This window comes from Leuresthes tenuis, unplaced genomic scaffold (assembly GCF_036924035.1).
Source record: "Leuresthes tenuis unplaced genomic scaffold, fLeuTen1.0.hap1 SCAF_8, whole genome shotgun sequence".
NCBI classification, from domain to species: Eukaryota; Metazoa; Chordata; class Actinopteri; order Atheriniformes; family Atherinopsidae; genus Leuresthes; species Leuresthes tenuis.
Window position 1 is genome coordinate 15,780,768 of NW_027325362.1, and position 22,753 is coordinate 15,803,520.

General features: G+C 38.4%; 1 protein-coding gene across 2 annotated transcripts; it reads left to right on the plus strand.

Moving 5' to 3' along the window:
- Nucleotides 1-14,898: 14,898 nt before the first annotated feature.
- Nucleotides 14,899-22,487, plus strand: tmem72 (transmembrane protein 72). Of its 2 annotated transcripts, XM_072391061.1 has the most exons (5): nucleotides 14,899-15,321; nucleotides 17,945-18,011; nucleotides 18,577-18,648; nucleotides 19,458-19,597; nucleotides 21,499-22,487. In XM_072391061.1, exons 1-5 carry the CDS (start codon nucleotides 15,246-15,248, stop codon nucleotides 21,936-21,938), a joined length of 795 nt encoding a protein of 264 aa, XP_072247162.1. In that variant the 5' UTR covers nucleotides 14,899-15,245; the 3' UTR covers nucleotides 21,939-22,487. The 2 variants fall into 2 exon arrangements, with proteins under 2 accessions (XP_072247162.1, XP_072247163.1); XM_072391062.1 differs by lacking the exon at nucleotides 17,945-18,011 and having other exon boundaries at nucleotides 15,255-15,321.
- The last annotated feature ends 266 nt before the right edge of the window (nucleotides 22,488-22,753 follow it).

Sequence of the window (22,753 nt, forward strand, 5' to 3'; positions counted from 1 at the left end):
CTTACCTTGTGCTTGTATTTACTGACCAAATACAGTCAGATTTACACTTTATCAGTCTGTACTTTCAAATAGCCTCCTCTTTACGCACATACATCAAACTGGCACTATAATCCCCTTTTTACACTGTAGTTGCATCGTTTCTGCATGAAAATGTTCGTCTGTGGTTGTTCATACTGCCTTATCAGAGGCCGATTAGCACCTGATAAGTGTATGCTTCCAAAAAGCAAGCCAGCATTAGGGAATTTGCTGAATGACAACAGCCTTGCAGGTCAGAGCAGCGTGTTCCACCTTGTAAGTATAACTTACATGTGTCTTTTGTTGCTGGGCCTTCAACTGGAATACTTGGATTTAGCGAAGGTTCTATCAGATAAAGTGTGAGGCCACTTTTAGAGAAATGCATGGTTAAGTTGAACCATCCAGATTAAGTGCATTGTTTCAAAATAAACTAAATAGCAACATTTTATTTGTTATACCCAAGCTAATCCTCAGACCAACCCTCTAAATATGATGCACCAGCCAGCAGCCAGCAAACACAACTCCATTCGAATACAAACTCTCATTTTTTTCTAAATTTGTCCTATGTACATTCTAAATATAAAATAACAGTCATGTTACAGGGATTATGTGCCAAACTATTTCTTGAGATGACAGTTTCCTGCCTTTGTGAGGAATTAAGCCACACAATTCAGATATATGCTTATCTGTCACAAGACATCGCATAATTTAAATTGCAAATGTCAAGTTATGTCTTCATGGCTTTTCATAGTAGTATAATGTAAATGTTGTCATCCAGTCCTCTGGATATGCAGTTGAAAAAAAAATCTGTTAACCTTGAGGATAAAAAACATCATTACCATATCTCTTTCATCTTCAGAATATGCTAAAATACTATACAGACACTTCTGGGGGAGATTAGAAAGCTTGTCTTTGACTGGTTCCATATCTGTGGTAGAAGCTCCACTTGGCAGTTTCTGTAGTCTATATTAGGCATCCCCTCCACGTATTTCATGCCTCGGTTTTCCAACTCGAACTGCATTGGCTTATCTGTCAGTGTCTGCCATGGGTTTTAGTATGAAATGAAAGCTATACTCCCCGTGGGTAAATCGTCCATATTTGTGCAGCTGGCCCAGGCTGTGTGGAAAAACTATTATAAGTATTTGGACAGCTAAACAATGTTAATTTGAAACCTATTAACATTCTACTTTGGTTCGGGTTGAGGAAGATATTTTCAACGCTTAACAAGCACTGAGAGCAGCATTTGTTTCCTGTTGAGGTGGCTTGCCTTACATTTTTATCCGTGAAATCACAATCACCATGCTGCACCCCGCCACACGATTTTTAGGCTGAAATGCAGAACAAGAAGCGATTAGCAAACTTCAATTTGTTTGCTCAGTGTCTGTGACAGTATTGTTTTTTTGCTGTGTTATGTAACTGTAGTAGAGCTAATTATTTTTTCTTTTAATTGAATCTGTCTGGGGCTCAATGGACTGATCCTGAAGGATTAGGCTGGTTTCATGTCATCCCTGCCCCCCAGACACATACACCAGTCAGTCCTCTTCTCAAGTAGTTATGACTTGTACTGTAAATACAGCCCAGAGCCATAATAAAAATGACTTTCAAGCCAAACAGCATCAAAAAGTAACTTTCTCTCGCCTGCTGCAGTTTAGGATGAGGATCAGGATCACAGCTCAGGGTGTTAAATGGGCGTTCCAGGGGGACTGTTGTGATCCAGGGGGCCTAAACCCCCCCCCCCACAGATATCATTCATGGTAAGTTTCTAGAGAAACAAAGTTGACTCATGTAACTATGTACTGCTCGGGTAAGTTTACACCCAACACTTGGGTCACTTTAATTCTTTCACTGTTGTGATACAAGAATTGATACAGGGAGTGTGACATGGCTAAATTCTCTAGACATCCAGAAAATTCCAGATGTAATATTATAAATACTTTGCAGAAATAAATCAATACAAAATGTTTTTTCCCATAAGACCAAACAATGATATTTCTGTCATCTACATTTTTGCGACTGGTACTCAGACAGAACATCCTCTGCTCTTGTCTTGTCTGAAAAATAATAGGTCTGCAGAGTTAAAACAATGCAATATTGTCAACACAGTATGGTTTTGATCAATACAAACAAGTAAGAATTTGGTCCTATTTTTCAGGAATGACTGTCGCTAAACCTCTTTATGATATTGATGTAATGGCAAATAGTATTTTTATACATTTTATAAATTTTTCATACATTTAGTCTCTTTGTTGTTGATACATATCTGGGTATATGGTGTGCATTTGCATGTGTTTTTGGTGTCAGAGAGAGATATTCACAGTGGGTTTATCTGTCTGGAATTTGTTTAGACTGTGGTCAGGCTTTTTCCATGGAGTCTTTGGGGAAACATCCCAAACACAGACTCAAGTTTGTGAGTCAAATCTGCTCTTTTTCACCTTAAAACAGAATTGTTTTGCTATAAGTGTACTTGGGCTTTGTTAGGCGTAGGCGAGGATCTACAACAAGCAGGCGGGTTTTGAAGATGGGCCAAACGCCCATTGAAATGGAATAAGTGTTTGTTGTAAGTCATCATGCATCTAATTGCTTTTAATTGACTTGTCAGTCAAAAGTTCCTTTCCAAAAGACCAGCCGTGATTCATACAGTGACTTGGATTCAGGAAAAGAAAAACATTTTGTCATAAACTCATTACAATGGTTTTGTACCATTTTTTTATTTGTTCAACTGAAAAAGTAAACATACAGCCCCATTAACAAAGCCAACCGCTATTTATGATAATGACGTAAAACAGTGTTCAGTCATTTTTTATCATGCTTGCATCATTTGTTTATGTTACAAAGCTGATAACCCAACTGTTCTCATCTCAGACACATTATGCTTTTTTTTCATTATTTTTTTTTCTGCATCTGTGACTAATGGTAGAATTTAGCACTTGTTTTTGTAAGAGAAACCATGACCTGTGCATCAGTTAGCACAAGTCTGGCACATGTCTACGTGTGTATGCAGAGAAGAGGTGCTCCGTGTGTGTTGAAATTCATTTTTGTTAGTGTAGTAAAACAAGTGAAGCCTGTCATTTGCTTAACTTTGTTTGCTTTCTTCTCCTCCCCAACTCAACCTGTGATTGCATGTATTGTTTCCATTATTGTCCTCATGAAATTCCAAGATGATGTTGTGATATTTGCTTTGCAATTTTCCTTGTTTGACGTAACATTCCAAATTAAAGTAAATCCTTCTGTGTGACAGTGTTGAGTCAAGATGGCTTGTGTCTGTCGCCAGTGAAGCTCTAGCTGTGATCCCACATCATGTTTGGATCACTCATTCACCGTTTTTTGTGCGATCGCCAGAGAGCACTGTGTCAAAGGTCAGGACTGTAAGGATATATCACAGTACAACCCCCATCAAACAAAGTAACCATGAAATTTGGACAAGGTGCAGCATCAGGCATCACAAGCCAGCTAATCGACAAATGTGGTATGAGGAGATTTAAAAAGCTTGCTGAATTTCCCTCAAGTCATGGAAAGTCGATGTCGCGATATTATTAAAGTGCTAATAATGAGTTACATTTGATTGACCGACTTAAATACTCAAAGTCAGCTACTAATGTCTCATGTTTCATAAAAGCCATCATTAGTTTTACTTAATTCAAGAAATGACCAACAAGGATGAATGTTAGATAATTATAACAGAGTAGATGCAATTCTATTTCATTTTAAATATCCACATATTGCATATCAGCAAAAATGCATTTTTGTGCATCCATAATTTTGTCCTTCTTGTCCTTTTCCATTGCCATGGCCATAAATGGAGATGAATGAAGCCCCCTTTAAAGTACATAGTCATGCTATCCATTGCAGTGTCTCCAAAACGGTGTTTCTGCCGCCATAAAAAACGTATACTTAAGTGTTACTTTCAGTATCAACTTGTCATCAGTCCAGATAAATAAATATCTAATCTTACTTTACACCATTGCTATTTTTCTTTCAAGCCTTTTTTTCACAATTAGGCTGCTAACTTCCTCCTTCCTGTTTGCACTGGGTCCCATGTGCCTGCTTGATAATCTGGCATATTGTTTTGGAGTTTTTCTGACTCTGTTCTAAAATACTCATCCATCCATTTCTATACCCACTTTTTCCAATTTCCAAACAACCATCCACGCTCACACTCACTCCTAGAGAGAATTTAGGGTCCCCAATTAACCGTGAGGAATCCAGAGTACCAGGACAGAACCCACACATACAAAGGGAGAACATGCAAACTCCCCACAGAAAGGCTCCAGCCAGGAACCTTCCTGCTGTGAGGCGACTGTGCCAGCCACCACAATTTAGTATTTATTGCATTCTGCTGTATGCAGAAACCTTCCTAATACCAACTGTATTTGAGAAACTAAGTTTGGGATGAGAAAAGGATAAACTATACTGTAAGTCATCAGATACTTGTGGTAGTTGGATTTTTTTGTGTTTTGAAATGAGGGGCTTTTTCTCTTTTTTTTTTTCAGGTGGGTTTCAGAGGTGTTGAAAATCCTAATCATTGTAAGTTCACAGAGGAAATCATGACTTGGTGTGGATGAAATCCAGAGCTGCTCTAATCAGAAGCTGACATTTCAGCACTGAAGATATTCAGAGTGGGAGTTGCACCATTGGTTCATTTTATAGTAGAACAAATAATCATGATTTTATTTTTCTTTCCAATGGAAACCACTTTTGCTTTCAGCTTGTGTTATCCGCATTTGGTGATCATCAGCACCTACCGCACTGGGAAACAATTACAGTCATTACCACTGATGTTATAAATGTAACAGGATCGCATTCCCCTTTATTTACTCAACCTTTTACATCTACAGGACACGTTTAACTATTGCGTTTTGTTGCTTTGTTGTGTTAAGTGTGAACACCCATTTCATGCATGACTTATTACTGTGCTGAATTTCTGTTTAGACAAATGGCACTGGCTGAAAAGAGGCCTCAGGGATTTTGCACCTCATATTCACCACTTCCAATAAACATAGAAGCTTTATGCATAATGATATCTGACTGACCTGTTGACCTTCCACCAGTGACTCAAATCGATCCTTTCCTCTTTCTCTTTTACAATCTTTGATTTTTGCTTCCACTACACCAATCCACATCTGTGCTTTTACATTGGAGTATCTGATTATCCAATATCAATCAGGCTTTTTAAGCCACTACTCTCCTTGTGATCTTGTTGCCAAAGCAACTGACCCAAGCAAGGATCAGCCTTGTAGTCAGGGTCACAAGGAGACTGTTAAGAACATCCTTGCACTTATACATATGTCTTACAACATCAGAGCTGGTGCAGCAGAGAGGGTTAAAGCGTGGCCATGATCCTGCTGATGAAGTGCTTCTGTGTGGTCAAACAGGGTCATAGGTTCAGCAAGGACCAGCGAAAGGTTAGGCAGGAGCGATAGGACACCAACGCATCCGTCCAGTGGCATCCATCGTCTCATCCATTTTGCATCAGTTGCCTACTTATTCTTTTATATACCTATACTTATGCATTGAGCATTGATTTTGCTAAGTGTGTGCATCAAGATACTTGAAAGATTTCATACATTTTAGCATTTCTATCTGATGTTCTGGAATGGTCAATTTGAAAATATACATTATGAGCCCCCTCATTATAGATTTATGAAGCATAGAGTGCATCTGTTTTCACTCAAAGCTCGTTAGCACAGCTATGGAGGGGGAATAATTAAAGAACATTCTTCCTGTGTGTCCTCTCGTGTGTCTGATGTGATTTGTGGAGGTGACAGGTGTTCAACAAATATACACACTCTCTAAAATGTTTCTGTTATTCCTATAAAGTCAAAGCACTCATTTTATTAGGCCAGCATGTTTGTCCATGCCAGAATAAATGATTTCTAAATTTCTGTCATCAAATCTGTCTATTCTCATAACACCACAGAGAATTACTTTTCCTAGGAAGTATGTTAAATTCATGCTTTGGGAATTAAAATGTTGGCCAGCATTCAGAATACCATGAGAGAACTGTAGCCCATTGACCACAATATATTTACTTGTTTTTTTTTTTAAACTGATCCAATAATAAAACTAAAAAATCAGTTTCATTATTATGTTTGACTCAACTCTTGCAGCCCCACAAAATGAACCCAAACCCAAAAGTTGGCTGCCTGGACATTGATTGCATTTTTTGAAAATCTCCATTGAGCTCACAAGTGTTAATAAATGGTGCATATTCCAATTCCATATACACCCAAAGCCTTTGAATGCTTACTTGCAAGAAGATTGAGCAATCTGTCTTTCAAACTGTCCTTGATTGAGGCCTCATCTTATTGGTACAATTTGGTAAGCAGCCGCAGTGAGATAAAGCCAGCAGTATGGAAACATTTACCAGGCTGAAGGATGGCCCTCACCCTGACCACCATGCACAAACTCATAAAACACAGCCATGTGTAAAGGATTTGTGAGGATCAAGACTTCTCTTAGCAATGGGCATAACTAATGACATGATGTTTATGGTGCAGCATATAATAAGACATTGTTCCCCTTTCTTAACCTGGATCTTAAGCTTGATCATCCAATTTGTTGCCTGTCTTTAAGCAGAGCTGATGATTGTAAATGTCAGCCACAGGATTAGGGTTTGTGTTTTTGGAGAGTTTCACTAACATGACTGTGGGGTGTCTTTTTTCACTGTCTTGAAGACAAGGAACACACCTAGTATGGTCAAATTGCCTCCAGAAAAGGCATTTTATATCTCCTGGAATCTGAAACTTTGTCAAACATGATTCCATCTAAATCAAGATGTCAAGACGTAAAACAGAAGCAAACTTTGTCTTGGTCCGTTTCCAGTGGCCCTGAAATGCAGAAATACTAGACTTATTAACATCTGTTCAGGCTTCTCCAACAGTTTGATTCATTTCAGGGTTGTGGCCTTGACTCACACACAATGGACAGACAAACGTACGTGAATACTGTACATCATGTCAGGTTGGCTGGAACTGTACAGTAATTTAGAGTCAATGTATGACTGAGGGCATAATGTCAGACTTACAGATTTATCACTGATGATCATTTTTGTGTTGATACCTACATTGTAATGAATACATAATATAAGCTATAAAAAAAATCAGAAGCTGTAAATTTTGTGAGCATGCACACTAGGGCACTTCAAACATCTGGACAGTTACACCTCTGTTCATCATGGGGTCATTCAGGCGTTCCACGGACTTAAGGGAGCTGGCTGGCTACAGTCTGCCCAAAGTCTGATGCTGACGTCTTTGTTCTTATATGTAGTCCCTGTGGAGAGTGTATGAAAGCCATACGGTCAGTTGTAACATGATGAGAGCCATCTTTGTAATAGTATTTGATACATGTATATATCTTTAATGTGAATCTGTTCAACCCAGTCTTGCGACAGAGCATTAAGTTGCTACATTGAGTTACAGTACAAAACATTGCTCATGGCTCAAATATTGTACGATTATTGAATTTCCATCTGACTGTTCCATACACAGACAGGGCTTAAGTTGTGATTTGCCAGCACATCAACATTTTTCATCACCACATCTACATCCCACATCTCCAAACCTGTGCCTACGCAATGACGTCCACTTTCCACACTTGTGTTTGCTGGGCCACAAATGAAGGGCCTCAAACGTTTTACATCACTGACCTTTTTCACACTCTAGACTCTTTTGTGGAAAAATTACTGGTTTGAGTCTTGTATATCTGAATGTTTTCAACAGTCATTGTACTTTTATAATTCACTCCCACTTGTGATTCCTTACTTTTCTACCGTGCGCTCATTTGCAAATGATTTGGGTTACATATCAAAAGTACATGGTTGGGGTTAGAATTGATATAGATGATTAAGTCTACATGTTACAAAACACATGGTTACACAGTTACGAAAGCTTATGTAATTACAACTAAGACATTTTCATATTCATCCTCCTGTCCTGTCAAATAATGTTGCCTGACAGAAAATTAATGCGTATTGGATCAGTGGACAAACATATGCATTACACATTTTCTGGTGAGACTGGGTTGATCTATTATAGATTTACTATACATGTGAGAACTCTGAATGTCTTCCATTTCCAAAACTACCATATGCATGCAACCCTAAGGTTTGCCATGACACTCATGCAAAAGAGATCTTTAATCTTACTGAGAAATCTCCTGGTTGAATAAAGGATGCATAAAAGTCGAGACCAAGTCTGGACTCTTACGCAAAAAGTTTAACCACGTGAGATTATGCTGTGGTCTCAGATAAGCTTCCAGCCATTAATAATAATAAAATTCTATTTTGTTATCTCCAAAATTAGTCTGGTTACAAATACTAAAATACCAGTGGGTAAAAAACATGCGAATAAAGCCAATTACAATGTGTACTGAGATACTGAAGATGATTTATGGTGCCTCTGTGTAACCTTTCACTGTATTATATCACTAAAGTTATCCATTTGGTAATGGTGTACTGCATGTGAACTATGGCTATATTCTATAACTCCCATGTGAACAATGAAGGAGGTTTATTTTCCACTTAAACTGCAAACAGACCCTTTTTGTGTTACTTGATGGGAAAGCAAATATCCAGGTTAGCACTGTGACTCTACACACACACTGCACAATGATATACAACACAATATCATTTGGAAGGAAAAGCCTGTCGTATCGATTGTCATGTTCTGGAAGCATGTGGCACCCAATAATGCCTTCAAGACTTCGGCTTCCACTTATTTTTCTCCCTTTCTTCTCTGAAAGCTCTTTGCTTTGTGAAATACAATGTATGTCTCTGAAGACCTCTTCAGAAACTCTTTTCAGTGAGGCCAAAATCCTGTGAATGCTTTTATTCCAGCTGAAATAATGTGGAAATGAACAGCAGATTTTCAAGGTTTACATATCATTCAAGTTATATATTTTTTCTGTTTGCAATGAAATACTGCACCATCTCAGATATTATCACATTGCAGATTATACTATATGGTTTTATGCTTTGGAAGAAGAATCTTGTGGCATATTTTGAAATGATTTCAGATCCTTCAGTCTGACTTGAATAGCAGAGGAAGACATGTACTGCAAAGCCAACAGGGCCAAATGAGGTTATCGTCAGTCTGAGGGGAACAGGGTTTATGCTACAGCCTCTTGGTTATAGGGCATATACTTGATCGTTAAAAACTTTACACACTACCCACAGAGTAATTGCTCATGGGACAGAAATGATGTCTCTCACAGACAGAAAAAGTTAAAGAGGAAATATCTGAACTTTGTGGTGCTAAGGCCAAACTCTAAGTTATGTTCCCTGGTTATTGTCAGTGTGTAAATCTATTTGTGTGCACACATGTGTGTTCAGGTTTGAGAGAAGTTGCCCTCTCATACCTCATTGCTGAACCTTGCCTGTGCTACACTGTGTGTTAGGATACTGCAGCCCTGTAAATGCTCAAGATTATGGCCTGGTATAAAAAGAATCAGACAAGTCTGACAGTGTGTCTTTTGTCATCTCATTGACCAAAAAAAGGTTCTTCACTGAAACTGACAGCTCATCTAATGCCATTTGTAAGATTCAAAGACTTGCGTTGTTTCTGTAACTTTAGTCCTGTCTTAAAGATGAAAAACAGACAGATCTTTATGTTCAGGGTGAGACAAATTACGAGTAGGATGATGGAAAAATGAGATAACAGTCTCATCATAGTATGCTGGCATTTAAACTAATATGGATAGAGAGAAATTTGCAGTATGGGCTGAATACACAATGCATGGTCATATTTTACTATTGCAGATGATATCACCCTCTAAATTCAGACCTCTTCAAAGCACAAGTTGAACAGAAAATAAAAGTTAGGATTAGTTTTAATTTGTCACATGTCCTCAGTGAAACAGAATTCACCCTGTTCAGAAACAACTGTTTAAAATATAATTGTTCATTTAGATAGGACTGGATAAATAATGCCAGTGAGGTTTTTCAACACCATCTTGTGGTTGATTTAAACCATTTACAATAAAAAAAAAGACAGTTTGTGTTTTACACAATGACCCTTTGGTGCAGTAAGTTCTCTCTACAGGAAGCATTCTGCTTAAAGCAATTTTTTATTTAACAGAGTTAAATATGATTAAGTATTTTCAGATAAGAAAGGATGCTTTAAATTTCTTATGATTTGTTGCAGTGGATTTGATTTAGAACCGCTGACTTTTGAGTACAACAGCTGCAGTATCATAGTAATGTTCACTTTACATTGATAGTAGTTATGTCAGTTTGATGTGATTTCATATTTCTCTCGATGAAGTTATGAAGACTTAGATTAATAAGTAATGATAATAACATTTATTTTGGCCTAAAAAAAGTTTTTTACAACTTAGAGAGAGTTTGCCCCAAGACAAGCTTCCAGTCATTTGCATCCATTTGTTTGTCAGGCATTTTGCAGCCGGACTAGAGTACACAACCATGTAATGCAAATCCCTGTGACAGAAATAAATCATTAAGGAGATTCATCTGTCTTAGATATGTAAACTTTTAGATCTGAACTGCTTACTAAAGTCACCCCAACTGATGTGAAGCATGCAGATGTGACAACTGATGGCAATTATTTGCATTCCTACCATCTCTTTTCATGTCCAGTTACAGCCTAAGAAACACATAGTGGTGAAGCACTAGTTAAAAAGTTTCTGTATGAACAATGCATCATTTGACTACAAGCACATGTATTTGAATCATTCATAATGATGATTCCACCTCTCCATGTACAGGCACCAGCTTACGCTTAATAATAGAATCATAGAATATCTCATTCCATATCTTTTAAACGTTAAAATAAAAACTCCTGTAAGGCATTTGCAGACATGACATCAGTTACGGTGACCTTTCATGTCACTTAGCTGCCTCTCCAGTAAGTCTCTCATCCCATGGATGAACTCCAACTCCAGATGGCATTGATAGTCTCTGGTGCATTTCTCAACCAGAATCTGCACCACATAAAGAACTCACTCAAAAGGCCCGCTACCAATCTCACGGAGGCTGCGGTGCAGAACAAGGGCTGCCATCACACACTGTAATCAGTGGAGATGAATTAGTCTATCCAGACGGGAGAATCACTGGAGAGACAGCTCTGCGAGGACAACCACAGCAACAATGTTGCCAGCTCAAAGACAAAGATTGGACAAAAAAATGGACAAAAAATAAAAAATAAACAAAGCTGCTGACATCCAAAAATGTGTTTGGAATTGCCAGATTGCACAGTTAAGTCCTACTTAAAGTGTTATTTCAGTATGTTTGAAGTGGAATTGGGTGAACTAATTTTGAGCAGTAGACAGTAGTCAGGGTGCTCTCAGTACTTCCACTATTCTTCTTCTCAGAAGAATGTATTTCTAACAACTCAGACCTAAAAAATCTCAAAGATGCATCACTTTTGAACTGAGGGACTTCCATGTTATGTTGCAATGCCTCACTGTATGTATGATGACTGTTGGATAGCTTACTTTTAAAACATTCTACATATTTGAGGACCAGCTTTCTTTTTAAAAAAATGAGCTTTACTTCTTCTTACCTTCTCTTGCCTGTACTCCATTTCTTTGTTTGATGCAGATGACATTTTTTTGTATAATTGTTAATGGTGTTTAGAAAGGAAAAGACAAACACAAGACACACTCTCCAGTTCATTGTCAATGAGTCAAGCTGGTCAATAACCACCAAGTCGCTTCCGGGCTGCAATGTATTAGTATCCTTCTACCACTAGGTGACTCCCTGTATTTGTAAATGTTGTATGAGGCTTCACCACAGCAGTATATCTGGTACATAATCCCACATTTGTGGTCTTACAATCACATTTTGTCTAGCACGGTTTCTGCTCTCCCTTTCCCTTTAGATATAAAAGCATGTTGGAACAGATAAAAAAAAAACAGTAAAGCAGGATAATAAAGCTGCTGCTGTAATTAGGATTATGATTTCACTGGTTTTGACTTGGCACCAGACACTCACCCTATTCAGTTTCTGAGCATCGCAGCAGATGCCGAAGAGGGTGAGGCGGCATAATAAGGGGGTGATTATAGGGTGAAAGGACGTGTGAACAAGTGAGGAAACGTTTGAGAGAAGGGTGAGGGGTCAGGTGGTCTGTGATGCTAAAAGTTGAGAGAAGATGTGTCTACAGCTACACAGAGCAAATCAAAACATGTGAATGTATTTATACTGTAACATGAGATTTACAGTCTCACTAGATGGTAATCTCTCACAATTACTTAAACTGTTCCACCCTCTGGCATAGCCTGATGATTGCAATGAAAACTCACAATCAAGGGCCCTGGATTCATTTCAGAGGTGAAGGAGTCAAGAATTGAATACAACATAACATGAACAACATAAATTTTATGCCTGGGAAGACCAAGACCCCTATATGTTGAGGTTGAAAGACTAGTGCTCTAACATACACTGTCCCTTTGGCTCTCTCATTTCTGGTAGCCATCGCTGTGAATAGTAGTTTGCATGATAGTGCGGTGCTTAGCACTGTTTTCTCAGAGCAAGAAGGTTCCTGATTTAAATCTTGCCTTTTTGTGTGGAGCTTGCATGTTCCTCTTGTGTGTGCTCGGGTTCTCTCCAGGGGGCGAGAACCTGCATGGTAAATTATTTGGTGATTCTAAACTGACCCTTGGAATGAGTGTGAGCATGCATGGTTGTTTTTTCTAATTTATTTTTGTGTTGGTCCGGTAATGGGCTGGCGACCGGTGTAGGGTGCTCTCTGCATCTCTTTTGAAGGCAGCTGGGATAAACTCTAGCTCCCCCGCAACCCTGAATATGATGAAGTGGGCATGGAAAAAAAACAAAAAACTGATTGAGTCCTTGTGATATAAAATTAAATTCAACTAACACAACACAGACTGATTTATAACCATTGGTTATGTTTTTATAAAGCCATTTATGTCATCCAGATTGCCCAACATGACAAATAAGAATACACAAACACTCTGCTGTGGCCATGATGGCATGGTTTAGTTAGCAGTACGCATTCCTGGCTTATGTTCATCTGGTTCATGTGTGTGCATAATGCATAAAGTGTAAATTTGCATGTGATTTAATCAAGATGTTCTCAGAATTTGTCTCTCTTTAGCAATGAATTCATATGAAAAGTGTGGTCAAACCTCTGTGTTTGGTCAAGCCATTTTTTTAGGCAAGTTGTACATGAAGCGCAAATTGGATGGTCAGTCTCTTCCTGCTACTCCTCCTCCCACTGTTCACTATTGAGAGTGGCATTTAGTGAGACGCTGAGCCATCATCTGTGTATCAGCACATTAAGAGTTTGAGAGAAAGAGGCATATTGTAAAGCACAGTAGATTGAATGTATAATTTCAATGCAAGCAAGGCATCCATCATCAAGTAGCTAATCATCCATCAAAATTAACCATCAGCTCTACAATAATAGGTCATGCTCTGTCTGCTGCAAAGTTCTATTTCCTTTCCTTTGGTCATCACTTCTGACGTGTAAATGAAGGGATGAGAGGTAATCTGTAATAAGGGGACCCAAAAGCCAGCTCACAAAAATAACTTTTCTTAAATAAACGAAAACCGCTGCTACGGCTGGGTGTCCAAAAGCAGAGATCCAAAACATAAAGAAGAATGTGGTAGAAATGGAACGAGATTTGGCATGTAGGAAAACTCAACTTAACAATTCACATAAGAACAACAACTCTGAGGTTCCAGCACTAAACAAAGGAAAACTAGTAGAATATATAACGAAAGAAGTGATGATTAATACAATGCAGATGTGGGGCTTTCAGTAACTGGGACCTGGTGTAAAATAAGAGTAGGAAGCAAAACCCAACAAAATAAACCATTTGAATTGTTTTTCAAAATATAACAGGAAATAAGATGGAACGGGGAACAAGGAATAGCAAAGATTAAAAACAAGCACAAAGAGACAAAGAACAAAACAAAACCCATAGACCATAACACAAATGTCAAAGCAGTGGAAAAAAAATATTTTTTTCCTGATTATGGTACCACATGAAAGGATCACCAAGTTTTTTAATTGTAATGAAATGCCAATGAAACTTCACAAACTTTAGAGAAAAGTAACTAGTTAAAGGGATTCCAGCATAGCAACAAAAATTCTCACAAAAATCTATCCAAAAGATGTTATGGCATTTCATCAGAAGCCAAGAGAAAAGGCTGACAAACAGTAATATCAATTATAGCATTACATTTGGTTTTACACATTTAGCCTCAGTAGTTTTGTCACTTACACTCAGTATCGTAAATGCCACAAATATCCTGGATGCTAAGCCGGAAACAAGTGGAACTGGTACAAAAACACAAAAGTGTCTTTGTTAGAGATTTAAAGAGATTTATCTAGCTTACTTTGGCCCATTCCAGGAGTCAATATGTGTTTGTGTATATGTGTATGTGGACTTTGTGACTGTGAGTGCTGGCTCCAATAGGCCTCTGCTGTGTCTGAACAAGCTTACACCTCAGCTAAACTTGCGTCAACCGATTATGTGGGCTTCAGTCCCGTGGAAGTATGTCAAAGGGTTTCTGTTTGTTCATGTGCTGTTTTATCCCACATCCACTGTACTCTTACACCTCCCACAACATGTGCAGTCATTGGTGCGTTGAAGTTAACTGCATATCAATTGGTCTTTGTTTATTATTTTTTCAAACTTGTAGATAACGCTTTTTGTACAGTTGTAGTTTATTTCGTCAATGCTTATTCTTACTGAAACTGAGTTCTGATCCGCAGGTGAAATTACGCAGAAAAAAACAAACAAGAGAAAGTGACTGTGAAGTGCCTGAATGGGGGAAACAGTTGTTTTAGTCACTGATGCTTTCTACCTTTCAGGCTTGCACAAAATTTACTGTCAGTTCTGTTTGTGTATGAGGTTGTTTTCTATTAATGGTCTTCATAGATAATGTTTAACCATTTTTAATGACAAATGTGACCAACTGAACACCCTGACCCTGAGTTGAGCTGTTTCACCTTGATGTACAAGGTAGAAAGTGTATGTGAGTGTGTGTGTGTGCGCGTGTGTGTGTGTGTGTGTGATTAGCAGTTACTAGTGCAACAGGAGCACTGTAACAAGCTTTCTGAGGTGAACTTGTCCAGTGTAAGAGGCTCCACATCATGGCACTGATGAATCATGCAACTTTAGCAGTTTTACCATCCATCCAGCTAACAGTAGACTAAAATGCCAGTGGACTACTACTTGAGAAAGTGTTAGACCACCAACAGTGCTTCAGTTTTTAAAAGCAAAGAGTAAAAAACATATTTTAACTCATGGGGAACTCAGAGAGTGCATGGTGGACTATAGTGGAGTGTGTTTGCAGGACCCTTGGTGTTTCTACAGCAACAGGTGAGATGAATATAAAGATAAATGATTAAATACTAATATTCGAGTAATTTGTGAACAAGAAGAAAACTATTATTGGAATTCATATCCTCTCTGTGAAGTTCTGAGATCACTGCTTTAAATTCACAGCATTTGCAGTTACAGTTTGATGAAGTAAGGCTTGTTCTGACTCTTTTTATTCTCATTCCCAAAATAGAATTTTTTTAGTTTTTTGAAAATTGAATGAATCCAAAATGTTAAAAGACAAATTTTGATGTACACCAACAGTCTTTTTGACCTTAAAGAACACTAATCTGATATAAAGTGCATAAAAATATACATGATCATCTTCTAATATTGTCTTGCCTCCTATAATCTCTTCAGGCATAAAGAGAATGATTGTACAAAATCCATCATGAGAGAAATAGCTCTTTTTGGTTGCTGCCTCCTTGACAAAATATAGGACCCCCTATTTTTAAATTCAAACAGCTGCAGACACTGAGTATTAACTCGGAGACATGTGCCTCACATCATACCAGCACTTAGGCTCTGTATCCAGCTGGGTTATTTGGCCCAAGCGATCAAGCTGTTATGCATTCACACCAACAAGAGCTTTGTGTGCATTGTTTTCATGTGGGTGTTCATGTGTGTTTACTGTATGTGTGCACGTGTCTCTGTCTGACTGACTCTGTGCACACATGTCTGGGTAGCCGCATTAGCCACTGTGTGTGTGTTCTCAATAGAAATTCATGCAGGGGAGCACATGTATGTTAATATCCAGCTGGGATATATGCAGCGTTAATTCCTCTCACTGTACCACCAACCATTTATCCACATTCCTGCTATTTCCCTCTGGTGAAGATTGTATCTTTGAATTTCTGGTAAGCTGGCAGGAGAAATTGCTTCCATGTGTTTGGTAGTGATCACTGATTAATTGTGCTTGTTTCACAGGGAAAGTACTGGTTACTAAAATGGGACTTCTTTTTGATTTTAAAGACTTCGTTACCATGCCAATCTTCATCTTCTCTACAGTATGGTCAAATTTGGAGGATTACCTATGAGAACTGCTGGCACAGTGGCATTCAAGAGTTTGGGCACCCCTTTTAAAGATTTTTGCTGGTGTGTGAAGCTAAGCATAGAAGCTTGACCTGATTTCCAAAAAACAGAAAGAAAAACATTTATTTGATATTTCAAGATGAAAGTGTTGTGTTCTCCTTATGCAATTTCAAAATATGAAAAAGTCTGATGATAAAGGTTTGGACACCTTTACGACTCCTTTTCAAAAACGACCTCTTTGGCAAGTATCACAGCTTTTAAACACTTTTGGTAGCCAACCAAGAATCTCTAAGTTCTTGTTCGGGAGTTTTTCGCACATTCTTCTGTACTGCTGCAATTATATTTATCTATAGATTTTCTTATGATTGTATGTCAGGGGGCTAGTCAAAACCTTAAGATTGTACCATTATTTTCCATTTTTAGGTGTATCGTGATTTTCTCGTTTTAGTTACTGAATTCAATCATTTCTCTATCTGTGCAATGTTCCCTGTGTCATTGGATGCAACACACCCACAAGCTTAGTGACTGTATTTTTTCCCCTGAAATTCAGAATCCTTTTCTGCAAACATACCTCTGCTCATTGTGGCCAAAATGCACCAGGCTTTTGGTGGTAGTAAGGTTTTCTCCTCCATTAAACCCACATAAGAGCAGGTGTTGCTGAGAAGTAGAACAGTGCAGCAACATTCCAGACTCTTTAGTCTTTCTGAACATCTTTTGCATCCAAGTAGTGTATTCAGTTACCCTCTTTTTTTCTTGACCACAACTTCAGCTACCATGCTTGTTAGCAGCCACTTTTTCACATTACAGCCTTTTCCTGCCTTTTATGAATAACTTTTTTACATCATCCGGATGTTATGCAGCTGCTTAAGTAAATGGGTGCTGAAGTTTTTTAAGTCATGACAGCTAAAATCTAGTGGGGTGCCCAAACTTTTCATTAGTCCTTCTTTCCTTCTTTTGCAGACTGACATTGTCTAAAACAAATATGATATACTGCTTAAAATGTTGAGAGAAATGTTTTGTCTTAACTGTATGTCATAGGTTTATGTACTTTAAAGACCTGTGATGGGCTCAAATATTCATTCAAATTAAATTATGTTGCTTTCTGGCACTGTTATGGTAATTGTAAGCATGAGTAAGTTATTATCAACATTTTTCAACCAAGGCAGAAGCAATTACGATAATTACCAAATGACGTGTTCTTGAATATCTTTCATCGGACTGTCATTACACCCTGCCTGATAGACTATGGCTTGAACTTGGCTCTTTTTGTCACTTAAAGTGACTTTTTTTTCAAGACGGAAAAAATGTTTTTCAGCCATTATGTTAGTTAACAAATAACAAATATATAGACTATAATATAAAAGTGCACAAAGATCAGAGCAATAAATATATATTACAAAAGTCAATGTACAATAAAAGCAGAATATTTCAAAGGTGTGTCATCACAGTATTTATCTAGGTTTGAGAACTTTCTCCTCCATGTCAACCCTGCCTCCAAATAATGCACCAAGTCTGACATCTTGTGGACGGAATCTGCTTATCAGCTACTCCAAGAGTAAGAGAAGACATTTTTATCTTGTCTGTTTTTCAGTGTTGTGTGGTGTGGGAATAGAAACAGTACAAGAGGGAAAATTCAACAGCCTTGGAATCTACCTAATGTAAGTGCTTAAGTTATGAGCTACGTCATGGCATATGCCACTGTGGGAATTCAAACCCACCAAAGCTCAAATCTGACCTACTCAGAATAAACTGGTGGCATTCCTACACTACAAATGTCAAACCAAAAGTGCCTGTGTGGCCTTTGGGCTTTTAGAAAACAGTTAATGTTCCTGTGCTCATAATCTGTCAAATGCACACACTTGCAAGGGGATGAAAAAAGTCAAAAGAATGAAAAGAGAAACAGAGGGGAAAAATTAGATTTGCCCTCCTGTGCTACTTCTTATTATCTCTGTGTGTCACAGCTTAACTCCCACAGAACCACAGGAAAACAGCTCCCCAAGGAGTCCAGAAATGCAAGACTGTTTATTCTATCAGTACACACCAAAGAAACATAGATGGATGCTACACACACACTCAAATAAAGAAAAAATCTGCAGTTTTCATCTATGACCCCAAAAACACATACACTGACCTATTTAGATTAAGCTGACATAATTTAGAAAACGGATTGTATCGCTGAGATTGTATTAGTTTCACTTCGCTCACAATTTCTCCCCCCTATAGAGCATCATCAGTTAGCATCATGATGTTTGAGCTGGCCTACTTCCTGGATACTCTCCTGTCCATGTGTCTGCCGTGAGTACACAGCCTTTAAATCCGCTTGCAAATCATTCATGTTTTTAATGGAAAATTCCACAAAGACCTCTTGTCAAATGTTGAGATAGAAATGTTTTGAATGTTTTTGAAAAGTTATTTCAGAAATTGAATTGAACTGTTAGTTTTTCCATTTTGAATATGGTTCCTAAAAATGTCAAGGAAAGATTTTACATTGTCAAAATGGGGGACTGAATCGAAGTGAATTGAAGTTTTAATGTGATCTGTTGGTTTCCTGACATTATGTGAATTTGACAAATTTGGTTTTAAATGCATTTGATTTAATTGAATTACAATTGAATTACAATTAATTTGTAAATAATTGGCTTGAATTGGGCTGTCAAGTGCCTTGTTGTGACTATAGAAATAAAACTGAATAAACTGAACTTTGGAAGTTGCATCAGGCTAAACAACAATAATAGCAAAAGAAAACATCGGGTGCAACAGCACATCTCCTCGGTTAGCTTAGCATCCCAGAAGAGCTGGGTCATTCAGAGGTAAAGATGGGAAGTTATTCACCAAACTGTGAAAGACTGGTCTGGTAAACTGTTCATACAGTCCTCAACATACAGTGCAGTTCATCATCTGCAGTGTATTACATCATTTATGGATTCGGAGAATCCAGACAAATATCTGTATACAGGAAACAAGACCAAAAGCTGGAATCTTCTGTCCCTGAGGTGACATTATATTAAAAACAGACCTGAATCTATAGTGAAAGTCCCAACACTGAATCACTACATAGACTGAGGAGCAGCACTGAAAACCATTGTCGCTCTTTGTCTCTACAGCTGTCCACCAGACTGGCAGCTGTTTCTCTTGTGGGGGAAGATGGCGCGCATTGGAGGCTTCCATAAATTTCTCTATTACTCCATCATGTCAGTTGTGTGCTTCTTGCACCCTGTGTTGATGTGGCATGCAACTATCCCAGGTAAAATGTCACCAGACACAGAAAATATTAACTACAATAATGCTTACTGTCATTTATATAATTATTTAGAAATGTTTTAGTCATGATGGAAGTACACCATTGTCTGATTCTGAGGTATCAGGACATAATAGAAAAAATTATATCTGGTTCTTGTCAGAGCTTTGAATTAGGTGAATATGATCTCAGGTTAACAACAACACATGACACAGTCATTAGTCATCTGACAAAATGTAGACCAAAGTGTTGAATCACTGTGTACAAAAAAAATCAACCTTACTGCCTTTATAGGGATAAAGAGGATAAGTAGTAGTGAGGTGCTGCTAATAAAATGTACTTTATTGACTGACTGTTATGTGTAAGCTCCTCTGTAAAAGTGAGGGTTTGCTGGTCTGTATAAACACGGGTATATCTGCTAAGAAAAGGATGATTTAAGTCTTTCCCATTGTAGTAGCTGGTCTTTCATCAGTGCTCTGAGAGCTAAATCTTACCAGTCCTTTATATATCCACCTCCAAGGGGACACTCATGTGACTTAGAAACATGTCATTACCCTGCAGGCTGTGTTGGACCACAGTTCTTGAAAATCATGACTCTGACAGACAATTAGAGACCACTTATGACTGGACCACAAACATCAGTCCCACACAGCAGGAAAGACAATAAGCTTTTGGCTGTCTTAACCACAGTTAAGAAAAAAAATGAAAAAAAATCATCTCTTTTTGTGCAAAGGTTTCAGAGCCTCATTGTAAGACATTACTCACATGAGGAGACATGGGTTTGTGTAAAGAAAGTGTAAGCTGTGTCCATTTTTGCAGCTTTGACCACAGCAACCTCAGTGAAAATGAGTGTGCACACCCAGATGTTGTGTTCCTAGTTATGCAAGCCATTTAAAACATTAAAAACATTTAAAACACCTCTCTACAACGGTCATTTGGTAGGGGACTGCATGCCAGTTGATCCCTTTCACATTGTACTCAAGAGCCAGATGTTGGCAGATATTTTTGACCAGTGTAAAAAACGTCTTTAGAAAAAGACTGAACAAGTATGGCTTGTTTGGTAGAGTTGCCAAAAGAAAGCACATTCTCTTAAAAAGAACATGGCAGCACAGCTTTGGTTTGCAAATTTGCATCTGAACAAAGCTCAAGACATTTGAATGGATGGACGAGACCAAAGAAATAGCACATAACAGCACAGACCAAATTTCAAGCACGGTGTTGGAGGAGTGATAGTTTAGACATGTTTTGCAGCCACAGAACCTGGACACCTTGCACTTACTGAGTTGACTATTGACTCCTCTGTACAAGAATTTTAGAGTCAAATATCAGGCTGTCCATGTGGTGGATGATCCCAAGCACATCATCACATCTACAATAGAATGACTGAAAAAGTAAAGCATCAAGGTGTTGCAGTGGCCCAGCTACAGTCCCAACCACAACCCAGAGGATATGATGTGGCAGGAGTTTAAGAGAGTTGTCCTTGAACAATTGCCCACAAAGCTCAAAGAACTGAGGTAATGTTGTAAAGTAGAGCGGGAGGAAATTCCTCCTCAATGATGTAAGAGACTGATAATGTCAAACAGAAAATAATTACTTCAAGTTTTTGTTGCTAATTGGGGTTCTATGAGCTTCTGAATCATGGGATAAATCTAGGATTTTACGCACTGCTGCTGCATTTTGGCCTAGTGTGTGTTTAATGAATAACGGCACTACAGTATGTCTTGTGCCATTGCGCCATTGCCAAGGTTGTATTTGCCTAATTTTAAAATATAGCAAGTATGATTTTTTCCTTTAATTTAGTGTGAATTAAAAGCTTAACACTGAAAGAAGGTGTACTTTTCTTTTCATGACTGTGTTCTGTTGGGGGAAAAAAGCCTATTGGACTAGTATATAGTTTCTGAATGCAGGGTCAATGCTTCTGGTGACAGCCTTTTTCAACTTCATACTAAGCAAGAAAACAAAGACCAAGTCTCCCAAAAGCCCACAAGAGAGCAACAGTGAACAAGGGCCAACGACTGTGTACGTGACAGAAAGATCAGGCTCAGACAGCACAGTCTCATTCTTCCATGCGGGGACAGGACGAAGGATAGAGGGGCTGGCCTTCTCTGACAAAGACCGCTGCCTTGGAATGGTGGAGAGGGAGAGCGTCCAGGCCATGTTGGAGCGGGAGCAGACATCCGAACCTCAAGACGCAGACAGGAAGAGTAGGTGGAGGTGGAAAGAGAGGAGACCGATATGGTTCAGAGGGAGGGAGGAGCCTGTGGAGAAGGAGATGGAGGAGATGGATGGGTACAGTGAGCCCGAGCCAGAAACCACCTCAGACACTGCACCTATGATTAAAGACTGAACGTCTGTCTTGCACTCAGATTAAGCTCTTTACTGATAACACACAATAGAAAGCATGCATAATGTATTCCATCATGACTGTGTGCAATGAGCTAATGCCATACAGAATTTCAGCTGAGGCTGCATATTCTTTTTTCATAAATACATATTTTTTGTCTGGCAATTTTGTTTATTTCATGTGATCACGCGTCTTGAATATGAAGATTGTTGTCTGTGTTGATATTTTTAGTGATTTGTATATTTTTCTCAAAAAGATATCAAACATAAATCTCATGTATTTTTTTTTATAGCTATTTGTAAATTCTAAGAAATTAAACCATATGTATCTGCATGTGCATGTGTTTGGCTTTTAGTGCGTCTGTTTTTGCAAACCCGACATTGATTGAAGAGCAGACGTTAATGTGAAGCAATCCAATCCAGTTACGGCAGCATGCATTATTCATAAGGTGATAAATTGGATCAGCTGTTTCGTTCATTCAAAGAAAGCATGTGCAGATGTGTTAGAGAGTGGCAGGCATTAAAGCGTGTGCAGATGCATGTGTTAGTCACATTCAAACCTCCTCATTGTGTGTTTGTCATGTGTGAGCGGTGACCATGGAGACAGGGCTCAGGGAGGAGCGCTCTAGTTATTATGGTGATGAGAGCGATGAAAGATATTCCACCACAAGTCGGTGTTTCACCAAATCATGGATTAATAACATGTCATAACATTGATAATATTAACAAGGTGGGTAAATTGGACCAAACCTTATAAAGCACAATAAAATTTGTGACACAAGCGCTGATAAGCCAGTCTTAACATTTCAGTTGTTTTCT

Excerpts from the sequence above, each read along its gene's own strand:
- tmem72 (XM_072391061.1), top strand. The coding sequence starts at position 15,246 with ATGGGGAACTCAGAGAGTGCATGGTGGACTATAGTGGAGTGTGTTTGC. Across the intron at positions 18,012-18,576 it reads AGCCTTGGAATCTACCTAAT|AGCATCATCAGTTAGCATCA; the intron begins GTAAGTGCTTAA and ends TCCCCCCTATAG. Across the intron at positions 19,598-21,498 it reads GTGGCATGCAACTATCCCAG|GGTCAATGCTTCTGGTGACA; the intron begins GTAAAATGTCAC and ends TTCTGAATGCAG.